Source organism: Corythoichthys intestinalis, chromosome 14 (genome assembly GCF_030265065.1).
Source record: "Corythoichthys intestinalis isolate RoL2023-P3 chromosome 14, ASM3026506v1, whole genome shotgun sequence".
NCBI classification, from domain to species: Eukaryota; Metazoa; Chordata; class Actinopteri; order Syngnathiformes; family Syngnathidae; genus Corythoichthys; species Corythoichthys intestinalis.
Genome location: NC_080408.1, coordinates 14,753,392 through 14,779,283, shown reverse-complemented (window position 1 = coordinate 14,779,283; position 25,892 = coordinate 14,753,392). Strand labels below are relative to the sequence as shown.

The following is a 25,892-nucleotide window of genomic DNA, read 5'->3' as shown; positions in this document are numbered from 1 at the left end:
CCTATGATAGCACAATAAATGATAATTATTCTTCCATTATTTTGCGGTCACGGTGTATCAGCTTCACAAAAAGAAACGCAAAACAAACCATTCAGTGTTTCCCACACAGTCTGTTGCCAGTGTTTCATCAGTGTGATAGCTCCCTTCAATGGTCGTTTCATTAGGCTGCATTGGCTCTCGTTTGGGCTCAAATTGATACCCAAAACATCAAAAAAAGGTTCATAACTCTCCTCGCCACCATTAGAAGAACGTTCGTTACGTCGGATTCGTGGCTGCAACTAGAAACAAAATTGTCTGCCATCATCACTGCCATTCAGTCCTCGTTGTGACGTCACGCACACAATATGCTAGATTTCCGGGATCTCGGGCGCCAGTCGTTTTAGCTTGACAATCGATCCAAATCTCTATCATTTTCTTGGTGTTGCGATGTGTGTAATTAATTACACAAAGTGGCATGATATGAATCCAAAAGGCATGCGTTTATGGATAAATGATGGAATATTAGCATTTCCCCAGGTGTTTTAATACCCTTTAACTTTCATTCAGTCATGGCGGTTTTTAATTCATCGATGTAGTATATGTATTACACGTCCCATGATCACTCTAGGCTCACGCAGCCAATGGCATGGGATCTAACGTAGCACATCTAGGTTGTTATTTGATGAGATCTAGTGTGTGCGCGCGAGTGTAGTCGGGCATTAATAAAAGTTAACAAAAGCCACAGGGCCAGGCATCCCACAATCCGCTTCAGTAATTAACCCTATTAACCCTGGATTTAGGATAAAAGTACAAAAGCTGCACCGCATACAAACAGGAAGAATTGTCTCAGGAGTGATTTGTTTGAGGATTCAAGGTAATTATTATATTTTTCATACCATGCATGCATTTTGAAACTTTGTGAAAAAAAATCAATGGGAGAAATTAGCCGCTACAGCACTGGCGTCATAGTTCGCAATATTTATGTACAATAAATGCTATCTGCGCGTTTTTTTTTTTTTTACCAAGAATCGAGACTGTTTTTCGTCTGTATCTATAAAGAATTCAGGGATTTAAGCATTTATCCACAAGAATTTTCAGCGGAAAAAGCTCTTTGTGATGGTAAGGCGACACCACAGTGGCTTAAAGACTAGCAGCACATTCAACATATTTACGTAAAATAAATGCTAACTTCTCGGTTCTTTGCTCTTTTAACAAAGAATCAAGACTGTTTTACGTCCATACCTATGAAGAATTCAGGGATTTAACGTTTTATTCACAAGAATTTTCAACGCACAAAGCTCTTTGTTGTACTAAGGGGGCCGCCTCATTGGCTAACAGACTAGCATCACATTCAACATATTTACGTTAAATAAATGCTAACTGCCCGTTTTTTTTGCTTTTAACCAAGAATAGAGACTGTTTTACGTCAATATTTACGTCAGTATCTATAAAGAATTCAAGCATTTGTTCACAAGAATTTGAACGTAAAAAGCTCTTTGTTGTAGTAAGGCTGTGCCACAGTGACTTAAAGACTAGCAGCACATTCGATATATTTTGTAAAAATTATGCTGCCTTTTTTTTTTTGTTTGTTTCCGCTTTTCCAAGAATCGAGACAGTTTTACGTCCATATCTATAAAGAATTGAGGGCTTTACGCATTTATTCACAAGAATTTTCAATGTAAAAAGCTTTTTGTCTATGTTTCCTCTCAGTCAGCTTCTACGGAGATAGGCCCCCTATTAATCGGCCTTGTGTCCCATCAACATCATTATGAAGTCTATGGAAAAACTTAAGAACCGTTGCACCTGTATGGTAAAAATGAGACCATAAATTAGAATTCCATTAAAGCTGAGGAAAGAACGGTATTGTGGCATTGATTCAGACAAAAAATAAAAAATCAATTTTCAGTCAATCCCTTTAAAGCCAACAGAATTCTGTCACCATTGCAAACTCAAAGCTTTCGAACTACATTTCATTTTTATGCTGTTTTGAGAAGTGAAACTTAGATTTAAACTTACTGTTTCGTACCTTGTCACTTTCTGCGCCTGCTGTAGCTGACATATAAGAACTGTAGTTGGGTTGTTCATAATCATACCCCATTGTAGGAGGTCTTGGTTGATGTGGTCCCAAATATAATTTGGATTTAAAACAAACTAAAAACATCCAAGCATTTAAGCTAAAGCGTCAGACAGGGAAAACCCCTCTTTCACTCAGTTCTCTTTGATACCGACTCAATCCCATCAGTGTTGCTGACTCATGGCTTTAGAAATGCGTTTAATTTACGAGCCAGTCTTTCTTTTCCTTTGTAGCCTTTTCTAGAAGCGAAACTTAGATTGATCATTTCCAGCTTTGTCATTATCTTTGCCGACTCTAGCAGACCAAGGTCGATGATGGTCTCGGACAGGTCCGTAACAACTTGAGTTGAATTTAAACCAAACTACAAAACACATTGGCATTGCACTGAAGACTTGGGAAATCAAAACTAATCTTTCAGTCTGTCGACGTTAAAACTGACAAAATCCCATCACCATTGCTGGGTCAGAGCTTTAGAAGCTTGTTTCATTTGTGAGCATTTTTTTCTCCGTTGTAGCTATTCTAGATAGGATCAAACAAAGTTTTAAACCAAGCATTTTTATTTTTCATTGTTGGGGCAAAGTAGCCAAGTGGGGAGGGTTTTTGTTGAGGTGTCTGACCTCAGCCTCCTCCTTCCTTTCTCCTCCATCCCTCCCTTCATCAGCTGCTTTCAAACCCCCACCGAACTGGTAATGAGTCGTGCTGCCTCTGATGTCAAGGTGAGCTAGGTGGAGGGAACAATGGAGCCGAGAGAAAATGTCAACCTGGGAACAGACACAAACACTTGCACACACACACACATTTTATGCGTGTGTGTCTGCATTCCTTCTTACAGGTTATTAGAGACCACATTGACACACACACACACACAGGCACACAGCCTCTTTGAACCCCTGCAGAGGAATTAAGCAGCACTGCTGCTCTAAAGGATCCCTGTTCTCCCCTCCTCCCACTCCACCTCTTTTTCCCTTTTGTCTTCCATTTTCCCCCCTGAAGGATAATCTCTCACTCTCTCTCGCCCCCTCTCGCTCTTTTCTCTCACACTCTGACGCCCTCTTCCTTTCCCAGAACGTCAACATTTAGCTCTCTCTTTTCCTGCGTCGACTCAACAAAGGCGTTTATTGTCAAATAGTCACTAAACTGTACAAGTCATCGACTGCCATTTCTCACTCTTCTTGACTTGATTGTCTCACAGCGGGAGAACGTTCCTGCCCTGATTATAAGTGCTCCAGCAACAAATTACTTTGTTTAACATACAGTGGATTTAAAAACAGTCTTTGGGGTTGTATGAAACAAATAAGAACAATTTTATCCATTTCAAAACTTTTTTTCCATTACTTTGACAGGTTTGTGGGGTCTTAAAAAGTCTTAAAAGCATTGAATTTATTCATTTGGAAATATTACCTTATAAAGTCTTGAAAAAGTATTTAATTTTCATATCTGGGTCCATAGACTTCATAATGTATTGACGGGACATGGGGCGCGGGGCTGATAAATAGGGGGCCTGCATTGTTGGCGAGGCCGTCAAAGCTGACCTAGTGGAATCACAAAGAGCCTTTTTCGTAGGAAATTCTTGTGAGTTAACGCTTAAATCCCTGAATTTTTTATAGACATGGACATAAAACAGTCTCGATTATTGGTTAAAAGCAACAACAACAACAAAAACGTGGTTAAAAGCAAAACAAACAAAAAAAGTGCAGTAAGCATTTATTTTACGTAAATATGTCGAACCACAATGCTAGTCTGATAGTGAATGTAGCTAGCGGCCGCCTAATGTAAACAGAGCTTTTCAGATGAAAATTCTTGTGAATAAATGCTTAAATCCCTGAATTCTTTTTAGATATGGACGTAAAACAGTCTGGATTCTCGGTTAAAAGCAAAAAAAAAAGGTGCAGTAAGCATTTATTTTACGTAAATATCTTAAAATACAATGCTAGTCTGTTAGTGAATGTAGCTAGCGCCCGCCTGATGTAAACAGAGCTTTACCGGTGAAAATTATTGTGAATAAATGCTTAAATCCCCATATTATTTATAGGTATGGACGTAAAACAGTCTCGATTCTTGGTTAAAAGCAACAACAAAAAAACATGCAGTAAGCATTTATTTTATGTAAATATTGCAAACTGTGATGCCAATGCCGTAGCAGCTAATTTTTCGCATTGATTTTTTTTAACAACTTTGTAAAATGTATGCATGGTACGAAAAACATAATAATTACCTTGAATCCTCGAACAAATCACTCCTGAGACAATTCTTCCTGTTTGTATGCGGTACAGCTTTCGTACTTTTATCCTAAATCCAGTGTTGAATGCTGGATGTGTCGCAGCTCGAGTGCGAATAACTGAAGCGGATTGGATGCCTGGCCCTCTGCTTGATGGCGTTGCACAGTGGCTGGCTGAATTGACCCGTCAATACAATTATGAAGTCTATGCTGGGACTTTTATTGCTTTAAAATGTTGCCTGGTATACCAGACTCACCACTGTTCCAGCGATTGAGTCTAGCGACCGTCCGGCGGATCAAATTCCGAGAGCGGAGCAAGCCACAGCAAACAAACAGCGGAGTGGACCAATCAGCGACAGGCAGACGTGACGTCGTTAAAGCGACAAGTAATTAGCGTGAACGGAGAATGGAGAAGTTTATTCAAAATGGCTAGCGCGAGCCATGTTGACTGTTGTCAATGACTTGTTTCGATGTGTTTTTGGTCATTTAAAACTGGTTTTACCGCGGATTGGAACATATTCTCGGCTCTCCCGTTCACCATCTGTGTTGTTGTAGACACGACTTTAGGCGCGCAAGAGTGACGTTACTCGCTAAGAACACGTCACGCAAATAAAGAATCTGATTGGACGATTGATTTTGTACCTTGCTCGAGAGGCCATTAATTGGCAGGGTCCCAGACAATTTCTCGCAGTGTTTGAAAAATACAGGGAGAATAGTCTGGCTGTGCCAAGGCAATTTTAAATGAGTTTTGAGCATTGTGCATTGCAGTTTAGGTGCAACAGAACCTAGAGATGCCTCTTGTAAAAAAAAAAAAAAAAAAAAAAAAAAAAAAAAAAAAAAAAAAACGTAAAAGACGTATAAATACGTTTTTGGGACACTGAAACAATTAAAAATAGAACGTATTTATACGTTTTTGGGAGCAAATTAGTTTTTTTTTTTTTTTTTTTTTTTTAATGGTCTTAATTCGGTCTTTAAATGTCTTAAATTTAACTTGAGGAAAACTCTAGAAACCCTGTTTGACCTATAACCTATACTGAGATCATCCTGAATGTTGCCATTGAGCAACTCTTCCTCTTCTTTCTTTTCTTCCTTCCTCCTTGACTCTTCTTTCTTCTACAGGTCCCAGCTCTCACCGCAGCCCCAACACGCCAAGTTAGTCAGCTATGTCACTTAAGCCCCCCGCCCTCCGCCACAGTTGTACAGTTCAGTTAAACCCTTTGGGCCGTGCTTTAGTCCACAATTTCATTCCCGGAAGATGTGATTTTCTAACACACAATCGACTCTTAGTCTTCCCTGTGCAAAGAAATAACTACCGAACTGTACTGCTTGGTGGAAACAGGTGTCAAATGTGTTTCTCACGCGAACCCATTGTGTGTTTCCTCCACCCCCCCACTTCATTATATGTAGCCCACTAGCACTGAACGGAAGCAGCGGACTTAATCGTTAGCTGAGCTGACATGTGTTCTACACGCATTCGGCTATTTTCCGTCTTCACCGTCCATTTCATCTGCACTGTGGATGTAAAAGACCTGTCTGGCCACAGAGCGGCTTATGTTAATGTGCTGCTATTAATTGGATTCATTGCTCAGGTGCCATGGTGTGGAGAGGTCTTCGTTAGCAGTCAATGTGCTTTGGGTGCCTGAATGCTTCGGGTAATAAAGCTGTTTCCTACAAGGTGGCAATTTTGAAATTCAGCCAAAAGCAGATTATTTGCCATATAATGTTTACTAGCCAGAAGCTTGGCTGCACTGTATTTGTTTAGCGAGTAAACATGTAATGGAAGGGAAGCCCGGTTGGCAAATTAATGCGGGGTCCATGTGCGAATCTCTGGCACTATTTTGTAGCCCATCACCTGAGTTAATTTTTGCATGCTTTGTGACAAGCAAATGTGATTATCATAAAAATGAATGAATGGGATGTCTTAACAAGTTGGATAACAGCTCCTTTGTGTATTCAGAAAGCTTGGTGATTTGGTAAAGCAGCAAGTGTATTTGTGATCACATAAACCGCATGTAATACACGCGAGCGCTCAGTTTGCCCTCTCCTCTTTGTTTTTTCATATTTTAGCGCTTCCCAGTGTTTATTTTGGTAAGATAAAATGCCTTTGATGTATCTTTGAGTGGTGTCAAGGTGACACGCAGGATTGATGATGAACTCTGCGCCGTCTTCGTGAGCTCACTACTTTCCGGGCAATGTGTTTTAAGCCTAGATCAAAGGCGCATGAGGGAATTTGCGCTAACAGATTAGCAATAAATCACCCCAATAACGCGAGAAAACAGCAGGAGCGAATTGGAGGGGGGTGCAACAGGGGTGCGGCGAGGTTGTTTGAAAGTAATCCAGGCCAGGCGCTCTAGGCTGCGCCAAAGGATGCTCTATTGTAAGAAGAGATATTTTCAAAGAAATGAGTTCTGGCGGGTGACCAGTCACTTTTTCCCCCCGCTTCCTGTGAAATAAGAGCGTGACTGATCCGTTGAGACTTGCAGGGTTCTTGCTCGCTCTCTCTCCAGAGCCACGTCTGTTTCCAAGCCTCACACATCCACGGAAGCATGCCTCCCACCCCACAGTCACTCGTGCGCATCCACCTGTGTCCTGGCTCGCCATCTACTGTCACACTGATGCATCAACACAGCCTCGCGGTCCCGCCCCATTTCGCGACATTATGCAGAAATACACCCATTCTCACTGTTGTTCTGATTTTTTTCCGACAGGGATGCGAGAGCACCCGCCCATTCCCGTTGCCGGCCTGGCCGATCACATCGAGCATCTCAAGGCCAACGACGGCCTGCGCTTTTCTCAGGAGTACGAGGTAAGAGAAAATGCACTAATGCAGTGGTTCTTAACCTTGCTAAAAGTACCGAACAACACGAGTTTCACAGGTGCATTCACCGAACTCTTCGGAATCTTATTATAAAGCCATTTTTTCCGAATTCAAAACCTAGAACGATAACATCTGTGAATTCGTGTTCAGATTTCTTCCAGATTTCCAATTTACTTCAAAGAATTTTGCCTTTTGCTGTTGATTTTCACGATGGAAAATGAAATGAAACTTATTTAATTTCACACTGTTCCTTTTTTTGTTTTTATGCATAGACTTCACTATCAGTTGACGGGGCCGTAGGGGGCCTATTTTCAAAAATTCAAATATTTTCCAAACCAAAGCCGTTAGCGACCTAAAACCGAAAAAAGGCACCTCTCTTAGGCATTTTTGAGTCTCCATGAGCAGCGACATCAAAAAATTCAGAGTCGTTCTCTAATAAAATTCCCATTATTTTTCTTATACAAGTATTAAAAAATGCAGAAAATAATCACCTATGTTTTCAGGATCAATAGCAATATTTAACATATCAAGTTTTTGCCCAAAATAGCAACTTATTATTATTTTATCTTTTTAGTTTTTTTTAAGTTTTCAACAGCTAATAAATCACTCAATTTTCTCACCAGAAACTGAATACTTGAGGAAATCATGCAGAATCATCTTAATTTTATTCAACAAAAGCAAAATTTGCATTTCTTTTATATACAATCACAACTTATTCAGGTTTAATTCCGATGTTACTATTGCCTCATCACAGAGGCACGTCTTGCCGGCTATCTGGCCCTCGTCGTTTTAAAATTGAAATGTTGCATGAAACAAAACACGTAAAAGGCAAAGAAAAAAAAACATTTATGGATGAAGAAATGTCTAAATTACTACTTTTTTGCCCAAAAATGGGCAGTTGGCCAAAAATTGCCTGATCATTTAAACGTAAACTATGTACGTAAGGTACTGTGGATTAGGGGTGTGATAAAATACTGAAAGGGTTTTATATCGTGGTACTTTGTATCCCAAAAGGTTATCGATATGCTCCTGCCACTAATCGAGATAACGTTTTAAAAAGGTGTCAATGTCGAAAAAAATAAAAAGGAACCAACATGTTGGTACCAAAATCTTCCACCATCTTATTTAACTCTAAGGCTGAATTGACAGTGCACGACGCCCAATCTATTTAGACTGGGAACGTTCGTTCATTCAAAACCAGAGCATTCACAGTCATTCTGTCCAATTTTCTGGGCATTTACAGGTCACTTGCAGTTCTTTTTAGGGCATTTACAGGGCATTTCCTTTTGAGTCTGAGGCACTGCCTATTCATTTGGGTGATTCCCAGGTTATAAACAGGAAGTGACCCATAAAATACCCCCAAAATCATTAGGAAGTAACTGAACATCAACAGGTAAATGACCTTAAATGGCTCAAAATTACCTCGTTGCCTGGCATTGGCTACCACTGACGGCCATAGACGTTCAATCCGTTTGAAGTGGGAGGGATGGAATGTTCATTCGCTGCCACACTCCCAGTTCAAGTGGATTGGAGGTCTACTAGTGATGTACTCATTCCAATTCACAACAGAAGCTTGTTTTTCTGTTTATTAGTTGTTTGTAGAATATCCTAGAATGATTTCCTGACCAGCGTATCGATAATCGTTGTATCGCCATATCGTCAGATCATCGTTACCGTGAGCTTTGTATCGTAAATCGTATCGTATCTTGAGGTACCAAGAGGTTCCCACTCCTAGTATGGATACAACATGGCGGCCATCACAAAACAAATAGCTTTTTCAGTTGAAAAATCTTGTAAATAAATGCGTACATCCCGCAATAGCTATAGATATGAACATAGAACAGTCTAGATTCTTGGTTAAAAGCAAAAAACAGGCCGTTATCGTTCATTTTACGTAAATATTTCAAGCTAAAATTATGCAATTGTGTAAATCCAACGTGGTGGCTATCACAAAACAAAGAGCTTTTCGAGTGTAAATCCCTGAATTTTTTTAGATATGGACATAGAACAGTCTAGATTATTGGTGGAAAGCAAAAAAACCAGGCTGTTATCATTCATTTTACATAAATATTTTGAGCCAAAGTCACACACATTTTTTCCATCCTTTTTTTTTCATAACTTTTCAAAGGGCTATTTTGTATCGTAATTACCTTGAATCCTCAACCAAATCACTCTTGAGACACTCCTGCCTGCTTGTATGCTGTGAAACGTTCGTCCTTTTTCCACCTAAATCAGGCGTTGGAACGCAGCGTGTGTTTGAGTTTATCACAGCGAAAGCCAGGGTCAGCCCCCAATGGGAAGGCGTGGTGCAATGTTTGTGGGAGCGGTCTTGTCAACTGATAGTAAAGTCCTATGTTTCATGTCTACATTCTAATTTTCGCATCTTTGCATCACATACTACTTTCATGGTGTAATATTCCGCAAATTGTTTTTTTTTTTAAATATCTACACAGTCCACGCTGTCTGTAGGTCTGTTATACTTCCTCATACTAGGTGCCAGTCAACCTTCCACTGAGCAAACTGATCTCTCCTCCCATTAGATAGAGGGATAGCAGTTGAAAGAAATGGAATAAAGCCTGCAAACCAGTCCAAAACCTGGTCTAAAACGTCACTTTGCCTAGATTTTGTCAGTGTACAAAAAAGGGCTCTGCGTTTCTTAAAGGCAACCTCGGATTTAAAGACTCTCATAAGCCACAATTGTTCTTACTAAAATATGTTATTAGAAACACATTTTATATATATATATATAATAGCCCTAATATAATATATATATATATTAGGGCTGTCAAAATTATCGCGTTAACGCGCGTTAATTAATTTTTTTAATTAATCACGTTAAAATATTTGACGCAATTAACGCACTAGGCCCGCTCAGACAGATTTAAATGTCAGTACAGTGAAAGGCCAACTTGTTAATTGTATTTTATGGAGTTTTTCCGCCCTCTGCTGGCGCTTGGGTGTGACTTGCATATGTTATCTGGCGTAATGTCGCCCTCTGCTGGCGATTCAGTGCAGCTGATTATTTGGGTTTCGGCGCGCTTTTCTGACGTGATTATATGTCGACGCGAACTCACACTAATAGACAGTGCTATTCAGACCAGCTAACGTCCGCATCCAGTATTCAGTGGCAGTTCTCTTAGCCCCATCACACTGTTTGTGTCTAATACGTGCATCGTTTGTGAGTTATATTCCTCCTTTGTTTATATTCATGAGCATTAGATAGTTATTGATGATGTGTATTTGAATTTGTTCACATATATGGTGAAATGCAGTTACATTGTTAGATGCTTGTGAGCTAATTGGCTAGTGCTACTGCTCAAATGGACACGTGTGTGTACATTTTATGTTATTTTGTGATTTATGCAAGTTATTGACGCATTGCCTTGTTATTTTCAGTTTTACAAAAATACAAGAAACGTGCTCCTGTCAAAAAGAGATGACTTCAGTAAAGCCCATGCAACTTCGCCACACCGTCTGATTTCTTTTTGGAACTTATGTTCGCTATCTGTCAATTTGTGTACTTACACACATTGAGGACAGAATAGGGCTACTAGTTTATTTTTTGATTGAAAATTTTACAAATTTTATTAAAACGAAAACATTAAGAGGCGTTTTATTATAACATTTCTATAACTTGTACTAATATTCATCTTTTAAGAACTACAATTCTTTCTATCCATGGATCACTTTAACAGAATGTTAATAATGTTAATGCCATCTTGTTGATTTATTGTTATAATAAACAAATACAGTCCTTATGTACCGTATGTTGAATGTATATATCCATCTTGTCTTATCTTTCCATTCCAACAATAATTTACAGAAAAATATGGCATATTTTATAGATGGTTTGAATTGCGATTAATTGCGATTAATTACGATTAATTAATTTTTAAGCTGTAATTAACTCGATTAAAATTTTTAATCGTTTGACAGCCCTAATATATATATATATATATATATTCATTGCCTCTAAATACTTTTTGCATGTGTTTCCCTCTCATACTTTTAAGCATTGTGTTTTCTTGTGGTAACTTTAGAGCAGATTGCTGATCTGTTGAGCACATTAGTCACCTAGCATATTTAAACCACCCTTATTTTATATTACTATTTTTAAATATTTTCTCAAGGCATCTTTAGTATGTTCTACCTGTATGCATCTAAACATAACAAGATGAAAGCGCACGGTAGTACTTTGGATGTCAAATTTGCCTCTTTTAGCACGTTTCGCCGGTGATGCACATTTTGGCAGAACACCGTTCGATCGAACCCCAGCTAAGAACCACTGCACTAATGCCTTTTGGGTGCGCAAATACTGAACCGTGTTGCTGTTGAGTAATTCAATTCATGTGGCAGTTTGTAACGAAACAAAGTATCATCATCAGTAAATCTCTAACATCATGCATCTAGCATGTACACAATCATGAACGAATGATGAGACCAAATATACGTTAGAATTATTGGAAACAAACACACTGATGTGACAATCACATGATTGGTAAACATACCTTTTGGCTTTTACACTCTAAGTATAGGGAACACATATAATCACAGGAGGGTACACAAGCTATTCATCAATGCATTGGAAGAAAAACATGAGTGTGCATTCAAGAACCACTAAAAGAACAGATGCACAAGGGGATAAGAACTACCGTCCATAAATGGAACAACACGACCAAGGTGACACAAGGTGGCACTAAAAAAATACTTTTATTGCTTTGGCTCAAGCACAGAAACGTGGTATGAAAGTGATTTTAAGCAATTAACAAAAGTCAATTCCACCAAAAAATCTGCTTGTATTCAACCCAAATCTCCAGAGTTTACGATATCCCCTACTATATCCACAGTTGTTCACGTTCTAGCACACATTTCTACAAAGTTTTTGCCGCTTTGATCCCGTCCCGACAGCTTAATTACATTAAGAGCCGAAGCTGCATTTGATTCTTTTTTTGTGCGCGTGTGTATACAAAACTAGCAGGTGGTAACGAAGCAAAGGCAATCGTGGCGCGTCTTGATGCTCGCATCCTGTGATGCAACTCGGCGAGGGATTATCTCTCCTCTTCAATAAAAAGAAGCAGGGCAAATTAGCATTTAAAGTGGCACATTGCTTTGGAGAGCGAGCGAGGAAATGTCCCGTGTACAGAAAAACACCAACGTTCTGGTTTTTTATTTATTTTTTCCGACGTTTCAATCTGTTTCGTGTACCACTGATTGACCGCTTGGAATGATTGAAGGATGATGGGAAGATTTTTTTTTCTTTGCCCTGTTGAAAACAACAATTTGTTCACATTTGGAAACAGCTTTTTTATCGTATAGAATACAATGGAAATTGAATTTATCTGTTGTGGGGTCAAGGTCATTGTAAACTATAAGAGCATGTTAATAACACGTGACATCTTTTTGTTACTCATATTAACCACTAGAGGTGTGCAAAATTTCCGATTCTTAGATTATTCGCGATTCGGCCGTGGAAGATTCGAGAACGATTCACAAACATCCAAATTCCGATTATTGAAATATGCCAAGTAAAGCAGAAGTACGACACACTCAGCGCGCCGCGCGGTCTTCGGTACGCAATTAGGGACGGAGCGAGAGTAGCTAAACATCATGCTTCTCATTACCCGGCCCCTCGGGTAACGCCAATGCTCAACTCACGGCTCTAGCTCAACTCATGCCACGAGATAAAAAAAAAAAAAAACAACAACATACCTGACTGCTGCCGAAAAGCTGCTACAAGCCATATTATGTTACGGTAGATATCATTTATATAGGACTAGATGCATTATAGCTTCGGTATCGTTACCAGCACATCTACAAAAAACTAGATGCGGGCGTTAGTAACGGCCGCCATCTTAAAGCAGTACACTTCCCTGCAAGGCTGTTGTTGCGAACCTTCCAAGCGAACCTAATTAACTTTTTATCTAAAATACTCCTAAATCGGTAAAATATACACTTGAATCTATCTTTAAAATAGTTTAAAAACTTTTACATGTTGAAAGTAGACAAAAGAGAAATTATGGAATAACAGGAGCAATTTTAACAACTTTAACAGTTGATTCACAACATTAAATTAATTGAAAGTAGTTTAAAGCTGCTGATATAGAATGGGGACTGGAGTTTTTTATTTACTATTATTTTTGTATATTTGTTTACTGCTATATGTTAACTTGATATTGAAATAGTAGTTTGGTTTAGCCTGAGAGGATTTTTGAACAATTTTGGAACTAATGTACAAAACAAATTTAAAAAAAAAAAAAAAAAAATGAGTGGGGTGCATCAATAATCGTTTTATAATCGAATCGGAGCCTCTGAATCGTAATCGTAATCTAATCGTTAGGTGCCCAAAGATTCCCAGCTCTATTAACCACCATCTTGCACAATACATAAAAACTGAAAAACTACAAATATTCCAGAGTGGAAAAGCAATGGAAATATAACTTGGAGGCATTAAGAGTACTTTTATAGACAGACTAATAGAGCTACCAGTTTTCCTAATACCGCTAATAAAACAATGACGGCTCACTAACCGCATTACAAGCACCTCCAAAACGGCACATTGGCCTCACAGCATGTTCGTGTAAACGACACAGTGCTGGCCAGGAAGTGGCACGTGATGATGGCGGCGGCCAACCGGCCCAACTTGATGATGACTAGTGTAGAGAGGAAACAAAGGATAGACCACCTCCGCAGCCCGGCAGATGGCGCACCAGCCTGGCCGCCGCACGAGGTTACTCTTGGCGTTTTGTCAGCGTCGCCATCTACTCAGCATTTAGGCCACTTTTGACCGAAATGGATCACAAGAAAATAATGTCATTTTAAAAAATATATACTGTATATACAGTATATGGCGGAAACACTCAAGTTCCGCTCTAAGACCCCGAATTTGGCCAAATTTCAAAACTGTCCGAGATGCAATTGTGATACATCATTGGAAAGCTTAAAATCTCAATTTTCTGGGGGAAGAAAAATTTTGAACAGGAAGGCTTTTTTTTTTTTTAATATATTTTTTAAACGGCAAAACCCTAACTGGAGGCGAGAGCACGCGAGAGCAGAATTAAAGACGCCACCATTTTAACGAAATATTATCACGTACTTACCTTGTTTCAATCCAAAAACTCCATGCTACATGTATCACTGAGTGTCAAGACACAGCTGCGAATGGCCACAGCTTGATTTTTTTTTTTATTTTATGGGTGAAACATGGTGATATAAGAAGGGTCGCGATGCAGAAATCGCAGACAACAAGGAGTGGTTAAGATTTTTTTGTTCATATAGTTACCCTTTTAAAAGTTAATTTTCCATTTTTCTTAGTTTGGATCGATTATTTGACATCTAACATATCGGGTAAAATGTGACAGTAACAAAAAAAAAATACAATTAAGCAATAGTTATGAGGTAGATATCCGCCACTTTTTTACAGACGCCAAATTTTTTACTGTGACGTAATTTGTTTAAAAGTTTAAAATATGCAAGTGAATTAAAAAAACGACTGGGGACAAAATCTCAGAGTCTCTGGCGTCATAAAATCGAAATCACATGAGTCGGGTACATCGCAACAAGGGACTACCTGTATACCCACTGGACGCAGCCATCTGTATATAATTTTTTTTTTTTTAAATGTCCAAGAGTTTAAGATGACGCTCAGCTCACCATTAGCATTAGCCTAATGCTAAAGCGAATGGCCAAATAAGAGAACAAATCTTACCGTGTTTGCAAGCCTGGACAGGACAATTCACTGGTGAGGGGGGGAGGTTGCAGCCTGTCACACGAATGACACAACGAGACATATTGTGAACATGTGACTGAAACTATTGCGCATTTTCGTCTCGTTCTCGTCTCATCAGATGAAAACTAACATTCGGCTCTTTGTGTTTTAGTCTTTCAAAACACGGTTTTTGCTCGTTATTGTCTCGTCATCGTCATGAAAAAATTGTTCGTTGACGAAATAGTTTGGTTATAATCATCGTTGACAAAAACAACACTGGTAGCCAATAATATCGGCCGATAAAAGCTTTTTAATATGTTATCGGGTAATATTATTGGTAACATTGTTTTTTTTATTATCGGTTTGGGGCCAATATGCATGTTGCCCTTCAATTTGAATGTACAAGCTTTCTGCCTTTGTACAATACAAGCGCTGATCACAGTTTAGCATAGCAGTTATGCTTTTGACCATTTGATGTTTCCAAACTGAGATGCTTGGGATTTGTTATGTGAGCATTATCATTATTAAAGAATCCAGTGGGACATCACAATACAATTAGCCATAATATGTTAAGGCAAATTCATTTATATAGCACAATTCAACACAAGGCAATTCAAAGTGCTTTACATCACATGAAGATAATAAAAATCACATTAAAATCAATAGAACGTAAAAACAAAGACAATTCAAAAAGGAAATAAAATTATACATAAAAATCACATTTAATCACAAATAGAATAAATAAATAAATAAATAAATAATAAATACTACTATTACTGCTAATAATTGAATTCAGCAATGCAGATAAGCACAAGAGGAATAGAAAGCAAAACGATTGAAATATATAGACAGTTATGGATATGCAGTGCTAAACAAAAGCGTTTTTTTCAGCTAACTTGTTCCAGAGATGAGGAGCATAGTAACTAAATTCTGCCTCACCCTGCTTGGTTCTTGTTCTTGGAACATACAGGAGACCAGTTTCAGATGACCTTAGGGGTCTTGATGTTTAATAGGAATCTAACAAATCAAGCATGTATTTTGGTCCAAGGCCATTAAGTGTTTTGTACACAAGCAGTAGTATTTTATAGTCTATCCTTTGACTCACTGGAAGCCAGTGTAACGATTTCAAAACAGGTGTAACCTGGTCCAGTTTCCTTGTATTTGTGAGGACTCTGGCTGCAGCATTCTGTACTAGCTGCAGCTTCCTGACTGATTTTTTATCAAGACCAGGGATCGCGTTAACCGAATATTTTCCGTCGTTGACCGGTTTTTTTAAAACGGTGATGGAAAAAACTGAAGTCCACCTGTCATTTTGACAGGTTGCAATTCACACCCCAGACCAAAGGGTGGTGAGTGAGCATATTAATTAGCTATTGTCTCTCTTGATGCATGACGTCGTTGGCCCTACTCAGAAAAATGTCAAGGCAACTGAGTGTCCGAAGTTTCTTCAAAAAGCCCCAAAACGACGATGGTGTTGATAAAAGAGGTGAAAAAACAGGGACTGCTCAAGCGGGCACGCAATTCAAGTCCATGCGCACCAGGAGGAAGGTGTAAGACTCCGTTCAGGCCACAGCAGGTGAACTGTTAACTTCATTGTTCCATATTGTAGCCTACCTACTGGGGCCACAGTCAGCTGTTTTTGTCACTGCGGAGAAAAAGTTACATATTCATCTGCTTGATGTGTGATGGCACGGTGTGGATTCTCTGTTAAGCTTGTTCGGACAGAATATTAATTTAAAATGAATGAAAACTAAATACTATTGAATATGTTGAAGTGGTATGCAATGTTAAGAGTCTTGTTAGCTCGAATTGCTGTGTCCAGCCGCTGTAGCTCTGCTGCTCTCTGTGAACTCTCTATTCAAGCCGGAACGCGCGCGGCTCTTAAGTGTCTCTGTCACGTGACTGTGTCGTAGCCGGTAACGCGCTCGGCCAAATGGACACACAAGTACGGAAGGTGAATTATGCCAAACAAAGGGTCACCACAATGTCATTATCATCATTTTAAAAATTTAAGTGACGGGTAAAAATAGATTATGACCGGATTTTTATGACCCTGTCAGTCAAAATGACAGACAACGAAAAAGTCTAGCGCAACCTCTGATCAAGACCTGTAAATATACCGTTACAATAGTCCAATCTGTTGAAAATGAATGCATGCATACGTTTTTCCTTGTCTTGTTGAGTCAGAAGCCCCTTAATTCTGGCTATATTTTTTAGGTGGTAATAAGCAGATTTAGTGACGGACTTTAGATGGCTATCAAATTTTAGGTCTGAGTCAATAATAATAAGGTTTCTAACTTGATTTGTAGCTGTAAGTGACATTGTGCTAAGGTGCCTGGTTATCTTTGACCTTTCCTTTTTTGGCCCAAAAATGATCACTTCTGTCTTCTCCACCTGATACCACTTGATACCTGTATTGGATTTTTTGAGTTATATATCGGGGTATCGGTTAAAAAGTCATTATCGGACAACTCTATTATATACCAAACCTAAATACTATTGTATATCAAATAACCTAAATTTAATCCTAGGTCATGTGCTATCAAAGTGTTCTTAACCAACTCACCCAGACCCCAAACACACACACACATTTTTTTTTCCTCCCGCCAAGCATCATTTGTCTCCAGACGAAGCTGGACCGCATACATATTGATTGGCTAGGAATGTGCGACGGCATCCTATCCCCCGGCTCAATAATGTCACCCGGTCTCTTGTTATTTGCTATCGATCGTCACCTAGCAGCTGTGCTGCAGCTGCACCTTCACTAATTCGACCCCCACCACCCCCTTTCCCCACCCCAGGACCCTCACACAGCGCAAATCCAACTGAGAAAAGTCCACAAACGACATCCTAAAAAAATGCCCATGCTTATATTAAACTTCACACAATCAGTTATTTGATCGTTACATTGAAGTGTACGTTTTTAGTCTAAAAACACTGTTGTATTTTAAATGTTTTTTATGTTGTAAGGAAAAAAAACAATTAAAAATATGCAAATAAAAATGATAACTCTTCCTGACCTTTTTGTTTTTAATTACCCGTATGTAATAATTCATTTTACCGAAGGGCACCTTTCAGTTCATTCAGTCTCAGTACAAACATAAAAGAAAAACAATATAAAAATTATAATGAAACCTGAATTAAAATGGCAAATTATATGGGTAACATCAGACTGAATGAGAAAATAAATATTTATTTTAAACATCCTGCGACTGTTCTGGTCAGTTTGACCCACTGTAAGAACCTTAAGATTTTTGTCATAATTCTAATCAATGTATAAAATGAAACTTCATTTCGTACATTTTATTACATTAAAAACATGCATTTTTAAAAATGAAAAACAAGTTAACTATCCTTCTTGAACCATGATGTGTGACAGACAATCCAATAGCTATTGATTCGAATGTTGAGTAGTGGAGTTAATGAGATATTCATTGTTATTTGGCATTTTTCCCATATCTGACACCTTTAGATAATTAAACAAGCCCCGGGTCAAATGAACCTGACCAGACTTAAAAAGAGGGTTATAATTAGTCACTATGATTTTAATTTTCTACCCATTTCAGTTTCAGTCAAGATATATTTTTGCGTTTTGGTTGCTTGCTGTCCCCCCAAAACCCACCAACTTCACTTAATGATTAAAAACACCAACAGAATGGGACTGGGCAAGAAACACATTTTATAATCAGATTTTTTCTCTCAGTGTGACACCTGGGCTTGTTGCACGTATCGATTTTTGCCGGCAGTCCCTTTTGGGTTCTATTTGTGTGTGTAATGTGAGGCTGCGCGCCCAATGATGAGACCAAGAGAGAGTTCACTGCTACAAAGTATCAGAGTAGCTAGCAGCTACCACTAACCTCAATGCCACTCTACCTCTTCCGCATCACTAAACAAAACAATTAGCTATGGATTGACACCTACTGTTATTGAATAGTATTGCATGATAACCAACCATTGGACAGCACAGACATCGGATTTTGCGCATTTGCGGATTCAATTTCTAAAAATTTTTTACATCAAGTCGATGAAAGTGGATGATTTCCCCTGCATAGATGGAGTTTGACTTTTGGAGTGGGGGGGCCACAACATGTTGATGACCCCGAAACGCAGTGTCAGCAATAAAATTAACTTTCAAGAATATTTGTAATAATAAGTTGACCATGAGCGTTTTTTGTTTCCTATCATTCTTGAGGGGAATTCTAAATCAGGCTGCTTAGGTAATACTTTTAGCCAGGATCGTCATCCATTGAATATGGTACGCCCACCGGTGTTGTGCCAATGTAGTTACCCCAGTCAAAAATTAGATTTGTGTCATTATTATTCAACCCACAAAAAAGTTGCTTCAATAAAAAAAAAAAAAAAAAGTTGCTTCAATCAAAATATATATTTTCAACCAAAAAATGTTGCTTCAATAAAAAATGTGTATTAATTCAAAAACAAATTTGAAATTTAAAAAACGAAAAAAAAAATGCATTTGAAAGCTATTTTTCTTTGATTTTTGTTTTGTTTTTTTGATTGAAGCAACTTTTTTTATTTAATTAGTGTCGATTTGTATTTGGGCCACATTTTGGCTAGGACATTTTTGTCTTTATTACTCAATCGAAAATAAGTTGCTTTAAAAAAATCTAGATTTTCAAAAAGAAAACTACTTCAATCAAAAAAAAAAAAAAAATCAATCATAGAAAAAGTTTTTGAATGCGAAAAAATATTTGCGATTGAAAATTTTGCATTTGAACACTTAATTTTTCATTGAAAAAGTTTTGATTGAAGCAATCCTTTTTGTGTTTGGGCCATATTATGATTAGGATATTTGTGTCCAAATCATTCAATCCCCAAAAAAAGTTGATTCAATCAAAACAAAATTTTTTCAACCAATGAAAAAAATCTTTTAAATATTTAAAAAAAAAAATTTATTTTTTTTTCTCGATTTTTTGGGGGGGGGGATGTGGGGGGGGGGGATTATTTGCAAAGCAAATGACCGTCTAAGGTGCTCAAAAAATAATTTTGACCCATTACAGAAATATATGTTATTGTTAATTTCATTCATTTTTGTTGCAGTTTTATTTCTTTACAACTTTTATATATATAGGAAAGTCACTTACATGCAATGACACCCCCCCCCCCCCCCCCCTTAAAATTCGCTTATGTTCCCCTGGCACACCAGACACTACCCCACAGCACAGTAGTGTGCCGTGGCACGTTGGTTGAAAAACACTATAATAATGAACTTACGTAAAATGCAGGGATGGTTCTTGCTGTTGCTGAGAATATAACACAGCCAAATTTGAACCAGTCTTAAATATCTGATATCGGTGTCATGATACCGCCCCCTACTCTAATCTTTGTTAACATGTCTTCTTGGGATTTAATCTCTTTAGTCGATTGATCCGGGCCAGCAATTCACCTGGGAAAACTCCAACATGGAAGTGAACAAGCCAAAGAACCGCTACGCCAACGTAATCGCCTACGACCTTTCCAGAGTGGTGCTGACTTCTGTCGACGGTAAGAGTAAAACCTCGACTAAAGGGAGGCAGCTTCCTCGCAAAATCTGGAAAATGTAAAGTGAATAGATGCTTTTTCTCTGCAGCTGTGCCGGGAAGCGACTACATCAACGCCAACTACATCGACGGCTACAGGAAGCAAAACGCCTACATCGCCACGCAGGGACCGCTTCCTGAGACGCTAAGCGACTTCTGGAGGATGGTGTGGGAGCAGCGTTCCAGCACTATTGTCATGATGACACGACTAGAAGAGAAATCTAGGGTAAGGACAATTGTAGCAACTAATGAAAAGACAGAGTGGATGGGAAAATACTTGAAAATTCTAAAGGGGGAAAAAAAAATACATAGATCTGGTAATGCAACGATTAATCGATTAAGTCAAGTAATTCGATTAGAAAAAAGCTGTGAATCAAATTTTGCTGCTTTGAGTATTGAATTACATTGAGTGACGTTGTAATAGTTTGTTTTGATAGTCTTTGTATTTAGTTTGATTGATTTCGGTGGATATACTAACCTCTAGTGGCGACAGTGACTCAGACATAACTCATTTAACATGGCTGAATACAGCTGCTCCTTGTGAAGACCAACGTAAGGTAATTTTTTTATTAGAGCTAATGTTTTTTTATGTATTCGTAATTTAGTTTATAAGTATAATTAGCCGTTTTTTGTGGGAGTATGTGTTTGAACGATTTATTAAGAGCATTGTAAGGGGGATAAAAGTTAGCATTTTATAGCATTTAAGATAGAAACTTTTGCTAAGCAAGTTAGCCAATTGTTCTCCTGTTGTACTTAGACCCTCATTTATTCATTTTTTTATATCGTTTGAGGTGAAGCTCAGGTATTTTAATTTATTTTTAAAGGAAAGTGCAATTCTGTATAGTTTGAAGAAACACTCGGGAATTTTGTATTCACATATAATGCTCTTTTGAAAGTGCAATTTTATTAATCCTTCGTACTCCTAAAATTTATTGTGCATTGCGTTAAATGTTCCTAATCTGATTACTCGATTATTCGAACTAACTAGTTGATAGATTAATCGACTACTAAAATAATCAATAGCTGCAGCCCGACATATATAATAATAATATTTTGGGAGGATAAGAATACACAAATATTAGTCAAACATTGGCAAACAAAAACATAAACATATAGAGTTTTAAAATGTTTGATGGAAAACACTCAACATTACAGAATAATCCAAAACAATTACAAAATTAAAAAATAATCAGTGTGAGATGATAAATGTATAACTATTTTACATAAAATATTGATTACAAGATTTGAAATTTATAAACATATATTGCAGGAAGAATACATTTCAAGAAAAATACATTAAATTACAAAAATTTTAGAAAGCAGTTGAAATTTAAAAAATGACTAAAAAGAATGAGAAAACTGCAATATTACAGTGCGAAATATTGGAAAATAATGGCAAATATAAGACCAGTGGCCTATACTACGAAGCCAGTTTTCTGGCTTAGCAGGGTAACTTCGAGAGTAACTTCATCACGTGCGACCTAAGTTCGCAGCTAAGCGAGACTACGAAAGGTGGATATGTTGGAACCAAGAAGTGTTGCCATGGCAACACACGCCACACGCCAAACCTGGTCGTCTCAGAGTTAGATCTTGCTTAACCCCAGAATTCTAATTAACCACGCTATAATTAAACAGCACTCCTCCGCGGACGTGTCCTCCTGACAATGACAGCGTACCTGGACGACCCATACGACATTGGCGCGCGGATTGTACTTCGGAGTGCACGGGTTTTTGGAGACCGCCAGAATCCGCTGGCGTACCCGGAAGATGTTCTCCATGAAAGATTTTCAGCTGAGGGAATTCTTAACCTGTGCCAACTGATCGAGGCGGACGTCACTATAATGTAACCCGCCGAAGTCAGGCCCTCACAAACGGGCAGATTGTGTGCCTCTCCGTGCGCTCTTTCGCCAGGGACAATATATGCATTCCAATGGTGATGCTGAATATCTGCGTAAGAACACTGTATGCCGTGCGATTTGAAGTGGGGTATGGAAACGCTTCAAATTGATCGTTGAAATTGCTGAATGTAAACGAATGCGGAGCTTTGCTCTCATATACAAGATGACTTTTCCAGCGTTATTTCGTTGTGTAAATGAGTTAATAATAATCATAGAAATATGTAGACTATGTAAACATTGAGAAAACTTGCGTTTTTTTCTGCCAACTCGAAGAGATTAAATTAAATGTCAAATCCACTGATAGGACAGACGCACAAATAAAAGATATAAATGTTTATCGAATACTCATCACACTCAATCTCTCAGTCTTGTTTAACTGAAAATTCGTTACAAAAGACTGGCTTTAATTCACGCAACAACGCATGGCATCCCCGCATTTCCTTCTTCTCCTGAGTCCTCACAAAGATAACATAAAATTTGGGGGGGGGGAGTCGGGCTCGGGCCTGCAAATCAAGTTAATTGATCGGGCTCGGGTTGGGCTTGATTTTTTAGGCCCAAACTAAGGGGGGGAAGGACATACAGTCAATGGGACTAAACATACAATTATCCTGCTTCATGTGGTGATGCGCGATAAATTATTTCATACTGTTAACGTACCAAATCTTATTTTATTGTCCTGACAGCAGGCTTTATTTCTTTGCATGGATATAAGTAAACTGGCATATTGACGCATTCATAAATCACACGATCTGTAAATTCGCTGTCAACAGACCCGTTGCGTTCTACTCGCTGAAACGGTGTTCGATTTCGCGGTGAGGGTGGATTTTAATTCCTCATAACTCCGCATGATCATCGCGCATTCCTCCTCCGTGAAGTAAGGTGCCCGTATCGTCACAAGTAGTGTTTGACTCTGGTGTCCGCCCCCTTTTATGTGAACGCGCAGTAACTCTGACTGGGTTGACACAGGTTCGACTAATCAACCTCATAATCAGCGTCGTAGCACCGACTGACCACAAACTAGACAACCAGGTTTTGTCAACTCCGGTTACCCGCTGGTAAACTGGATTACTTCTGGGGAGGTTGAACTCAGTTCGTAGTATAGGCCACAGAAAAAAATTGGATATGTATGTATATATGTGTATATATATATATATTCGAAAATAAGTAAAAATATCCCACCAAAAGATGCTCATAAATGTAATGTAAAATACTCAAATTTAAGTCAAAACACTCCAATACAGGATGGTTAAAAATAAAATAAGACAAACATGTATAACAAACCCACAAATATTAGAAAAAAATCCAACATATTTGGTTGATTAAACGACAGACAGATTTTCTAGTGCAGCAAAATGTTTTATCAAAATGAATGTGAAAAGCTTACAAATGTTGCAATTTCTGCAAAGTTGTGGTTTTCTGGTAATTCTGCGTAATAAAAAAGTGGTGAATGAAACGTAACCTTAGAGAGGCCTCCTAATGAAAACCTTTATTGTCAAATGATCCCTCAAAAATACACTCCAGCAGCAGCTTCCCCATCCAGGCCTTTATTTGCCGCCTGCTTCTGCTCAGCTGGATTTGTCAGCCTGATCAAAGTCAGTCTGCAGACGCCATCGTTCCCAAAGATTCTTTAAATCTGTTCCTGCTGCACCTGTCTGCTGGACGGATTTCCATAATAATGAGAATTACATTCTTCATTCATTACCACTACACACATATAATACTAATATGTTTTTGCAGCCACGGTCGACTTTACGGCTGGTGTTTATGCTCCCTGCCTGCATTTGGCCCTTGAGACGACGGGAGGAAGAAAACTCTTTAAGTTGAAGTTAAGAGGATTGTCACCCAACATTTGCCCGCTTCTAAAAATACAGTCAGACTATAAAACACCAAAAAATAATGTTGGGAAAGTTTTTCAAAATATAACCTTCACATAACAATCAGTTACAAGTAACAAGGAAGCCTTGAAGGAAGGAAAAATAATTACCCGCTGTTCCGTTCCATCCATCAGTATAAATATGAATACAGCAAGCGCCTTTGTCAGGGGTAAGCACTCGACAGCAACATAACATCGTATGTTTTAATTTAGCCACTCCAGAGGCCATCAGTCATTTAGGTAAATTGGCCGACACGCTTATAAAAGCAGAGCTCACCTCGTCATACATAAGCGCGTGTTTATTGTGCGTTCAATCACACCGGCCACTGCATTAAGAGCTCTGTCTGTACTGAGGAAGCGGAATGTTGTGTAAAGTCAATTTGTCGCCATCATAAAACCTTTATTAGTGGTACAGGCAATGTTTGAATGTGCGAATTAGTCGTTAATGCTAGTCATTTTCTAACTGTCGTAAAACACTAAAGAAAGTTGGGGAACGATTCGAAATCTTGAGAATTACATCACACATTCAATCTTTCACTAATACTGTATTGAATGTAAAACATCAGGGAAAATGACACAGTGGAAACATATTACTAATTGTTCCTTTAACCCATGGCTCTCTTCGGGCGTTTAAGCTCCATTGCGCATCTTCAAATACGGTGGGGCAAATAACTATTTAGTCAACCACCAATTGTGCAAGTTCTTCTACTTGAAAAGATTAGAGAGGCCTATAATTGTCAACATGGGTAAACCTCAACCATGAGAGACAGAATGTGGGGAAAAAAAACAGAAAATCACATTGTTTGATTTTTAAAGAATTTATTTCCAAATTAGAGTGGAAAATAAGTATTTGGTCACCTACAAACAAGCAAGATTTCTGGCTGTCAAAGAGGTCTAACTTCTTCTAACGAGGTCTAACGAGGCTCCACTCATTACCTGTATTAATGGCAACCTGTTTTAGTTATCGGTATAAAAGACACCTGTCCACAATCTCAGTCAGTCAGTCACACTCCAAACTCCACTATGGCCAAGACCAAAGAGCTGTCGAAGGACACCAGAGACAAAATTGCAGACCTGCACCAGGCTGGGAAGACTGAATCTGCAATAGGTAAAACACTTGGTGTAAAGAAATCAACTGTGGGAGCAATTATTCGAAAATGGAAGACATACAAGACCACTGATCATCTCCCTCGATCTGGGGCTCCATGCAAGATCTCACCCCGTGGCGTCAAAATGATAACAAGAACGGTGAGCAAAAATCCCAGAACCACAGGGGGGGACCTAGTGAATGACCTACAGAGAGCTGGGACCACAGTAACAAAGGCTACTATCAGTAACACAGTGCGCCGCCAGGGACTCAAATCCTGCACTGCCAGACGTGTCCCCCTGCTGAAGCCAGTACACGTCCAGGCCCGTCTGCGGTTCACTAGAGAGCATTTGGATGATCCAGAAGAGGACTGGGAGAATGTGCTATGGTCAGATGAAACCAAAATAGAACTTTTTGGTAGAAATACAGGTTCTCATGTTTGGAGGAGAAAGAATACTGAATTGCGTCTAAAGAACACCATACCCACTGTGAAGCATGGGGGTGGAAACATCATGCTTTGGGGCTTTTTTTCTGCAAAGGGACCAGGACGACTGATTTGTGTAAAGGAAAGAATGAATGGGGCCATGTATCAAGACATTTTGAGTGAAAAACTCCTTCCATCAGCAAGGGCATTGAAGATGAGACGTGGCTGGGTCTTTCAGCATGACAGTGATCCCAAACACATAGCCAGGGCAACGAAGGA

At 38.7% G+C, this 25,892-nt stretch overlaps 1 protein-coding gene across 12 annotated transcripts in view; it reads left to right on the top strand.

Annotated features, from left to right (window-relative positions):
* The window catches only part of LOC130929923 (receptor-type tyrosine-protein phosphatase F-like), a 464,805-nt gene that overhangs the window by 411,671 nt on the left and 27,242 nt on the right, over nucleotides 1-25,892 (top strand). For 8 of the 12 annotated variants that reach the window (XM_057857556.1, XM_057857554.1, XM_057857557.1 and 5 more), the window contains 4 exons: nucleotides 5,391-5,423; nucleotides 6,980-7,077; nucleotides 20,173-20,296; nucleotides 20,382-20,557. In XM_057857556.1, the coding sequence (XP_057713539.1) occupies nucleotides 5,391-5,423; nucleotides 6,980-7,077; nucleotides 20,173-20,296; nucleotides 20,382-20,557 (431 nt within the window). The remainder of the gene's footprint in view (nucleotides 1-5,390; nucleotides 5,424-6,979; nucleotides 7,078-20,172; nucleotides 20,297-20,381; nucleotides 20,558-25,892) is intronic. The other 4 variants (XM_057857561.1, XM_057857562.1, XM_057857564.1 and 1 more) reach the window with 1 other exon arrangement.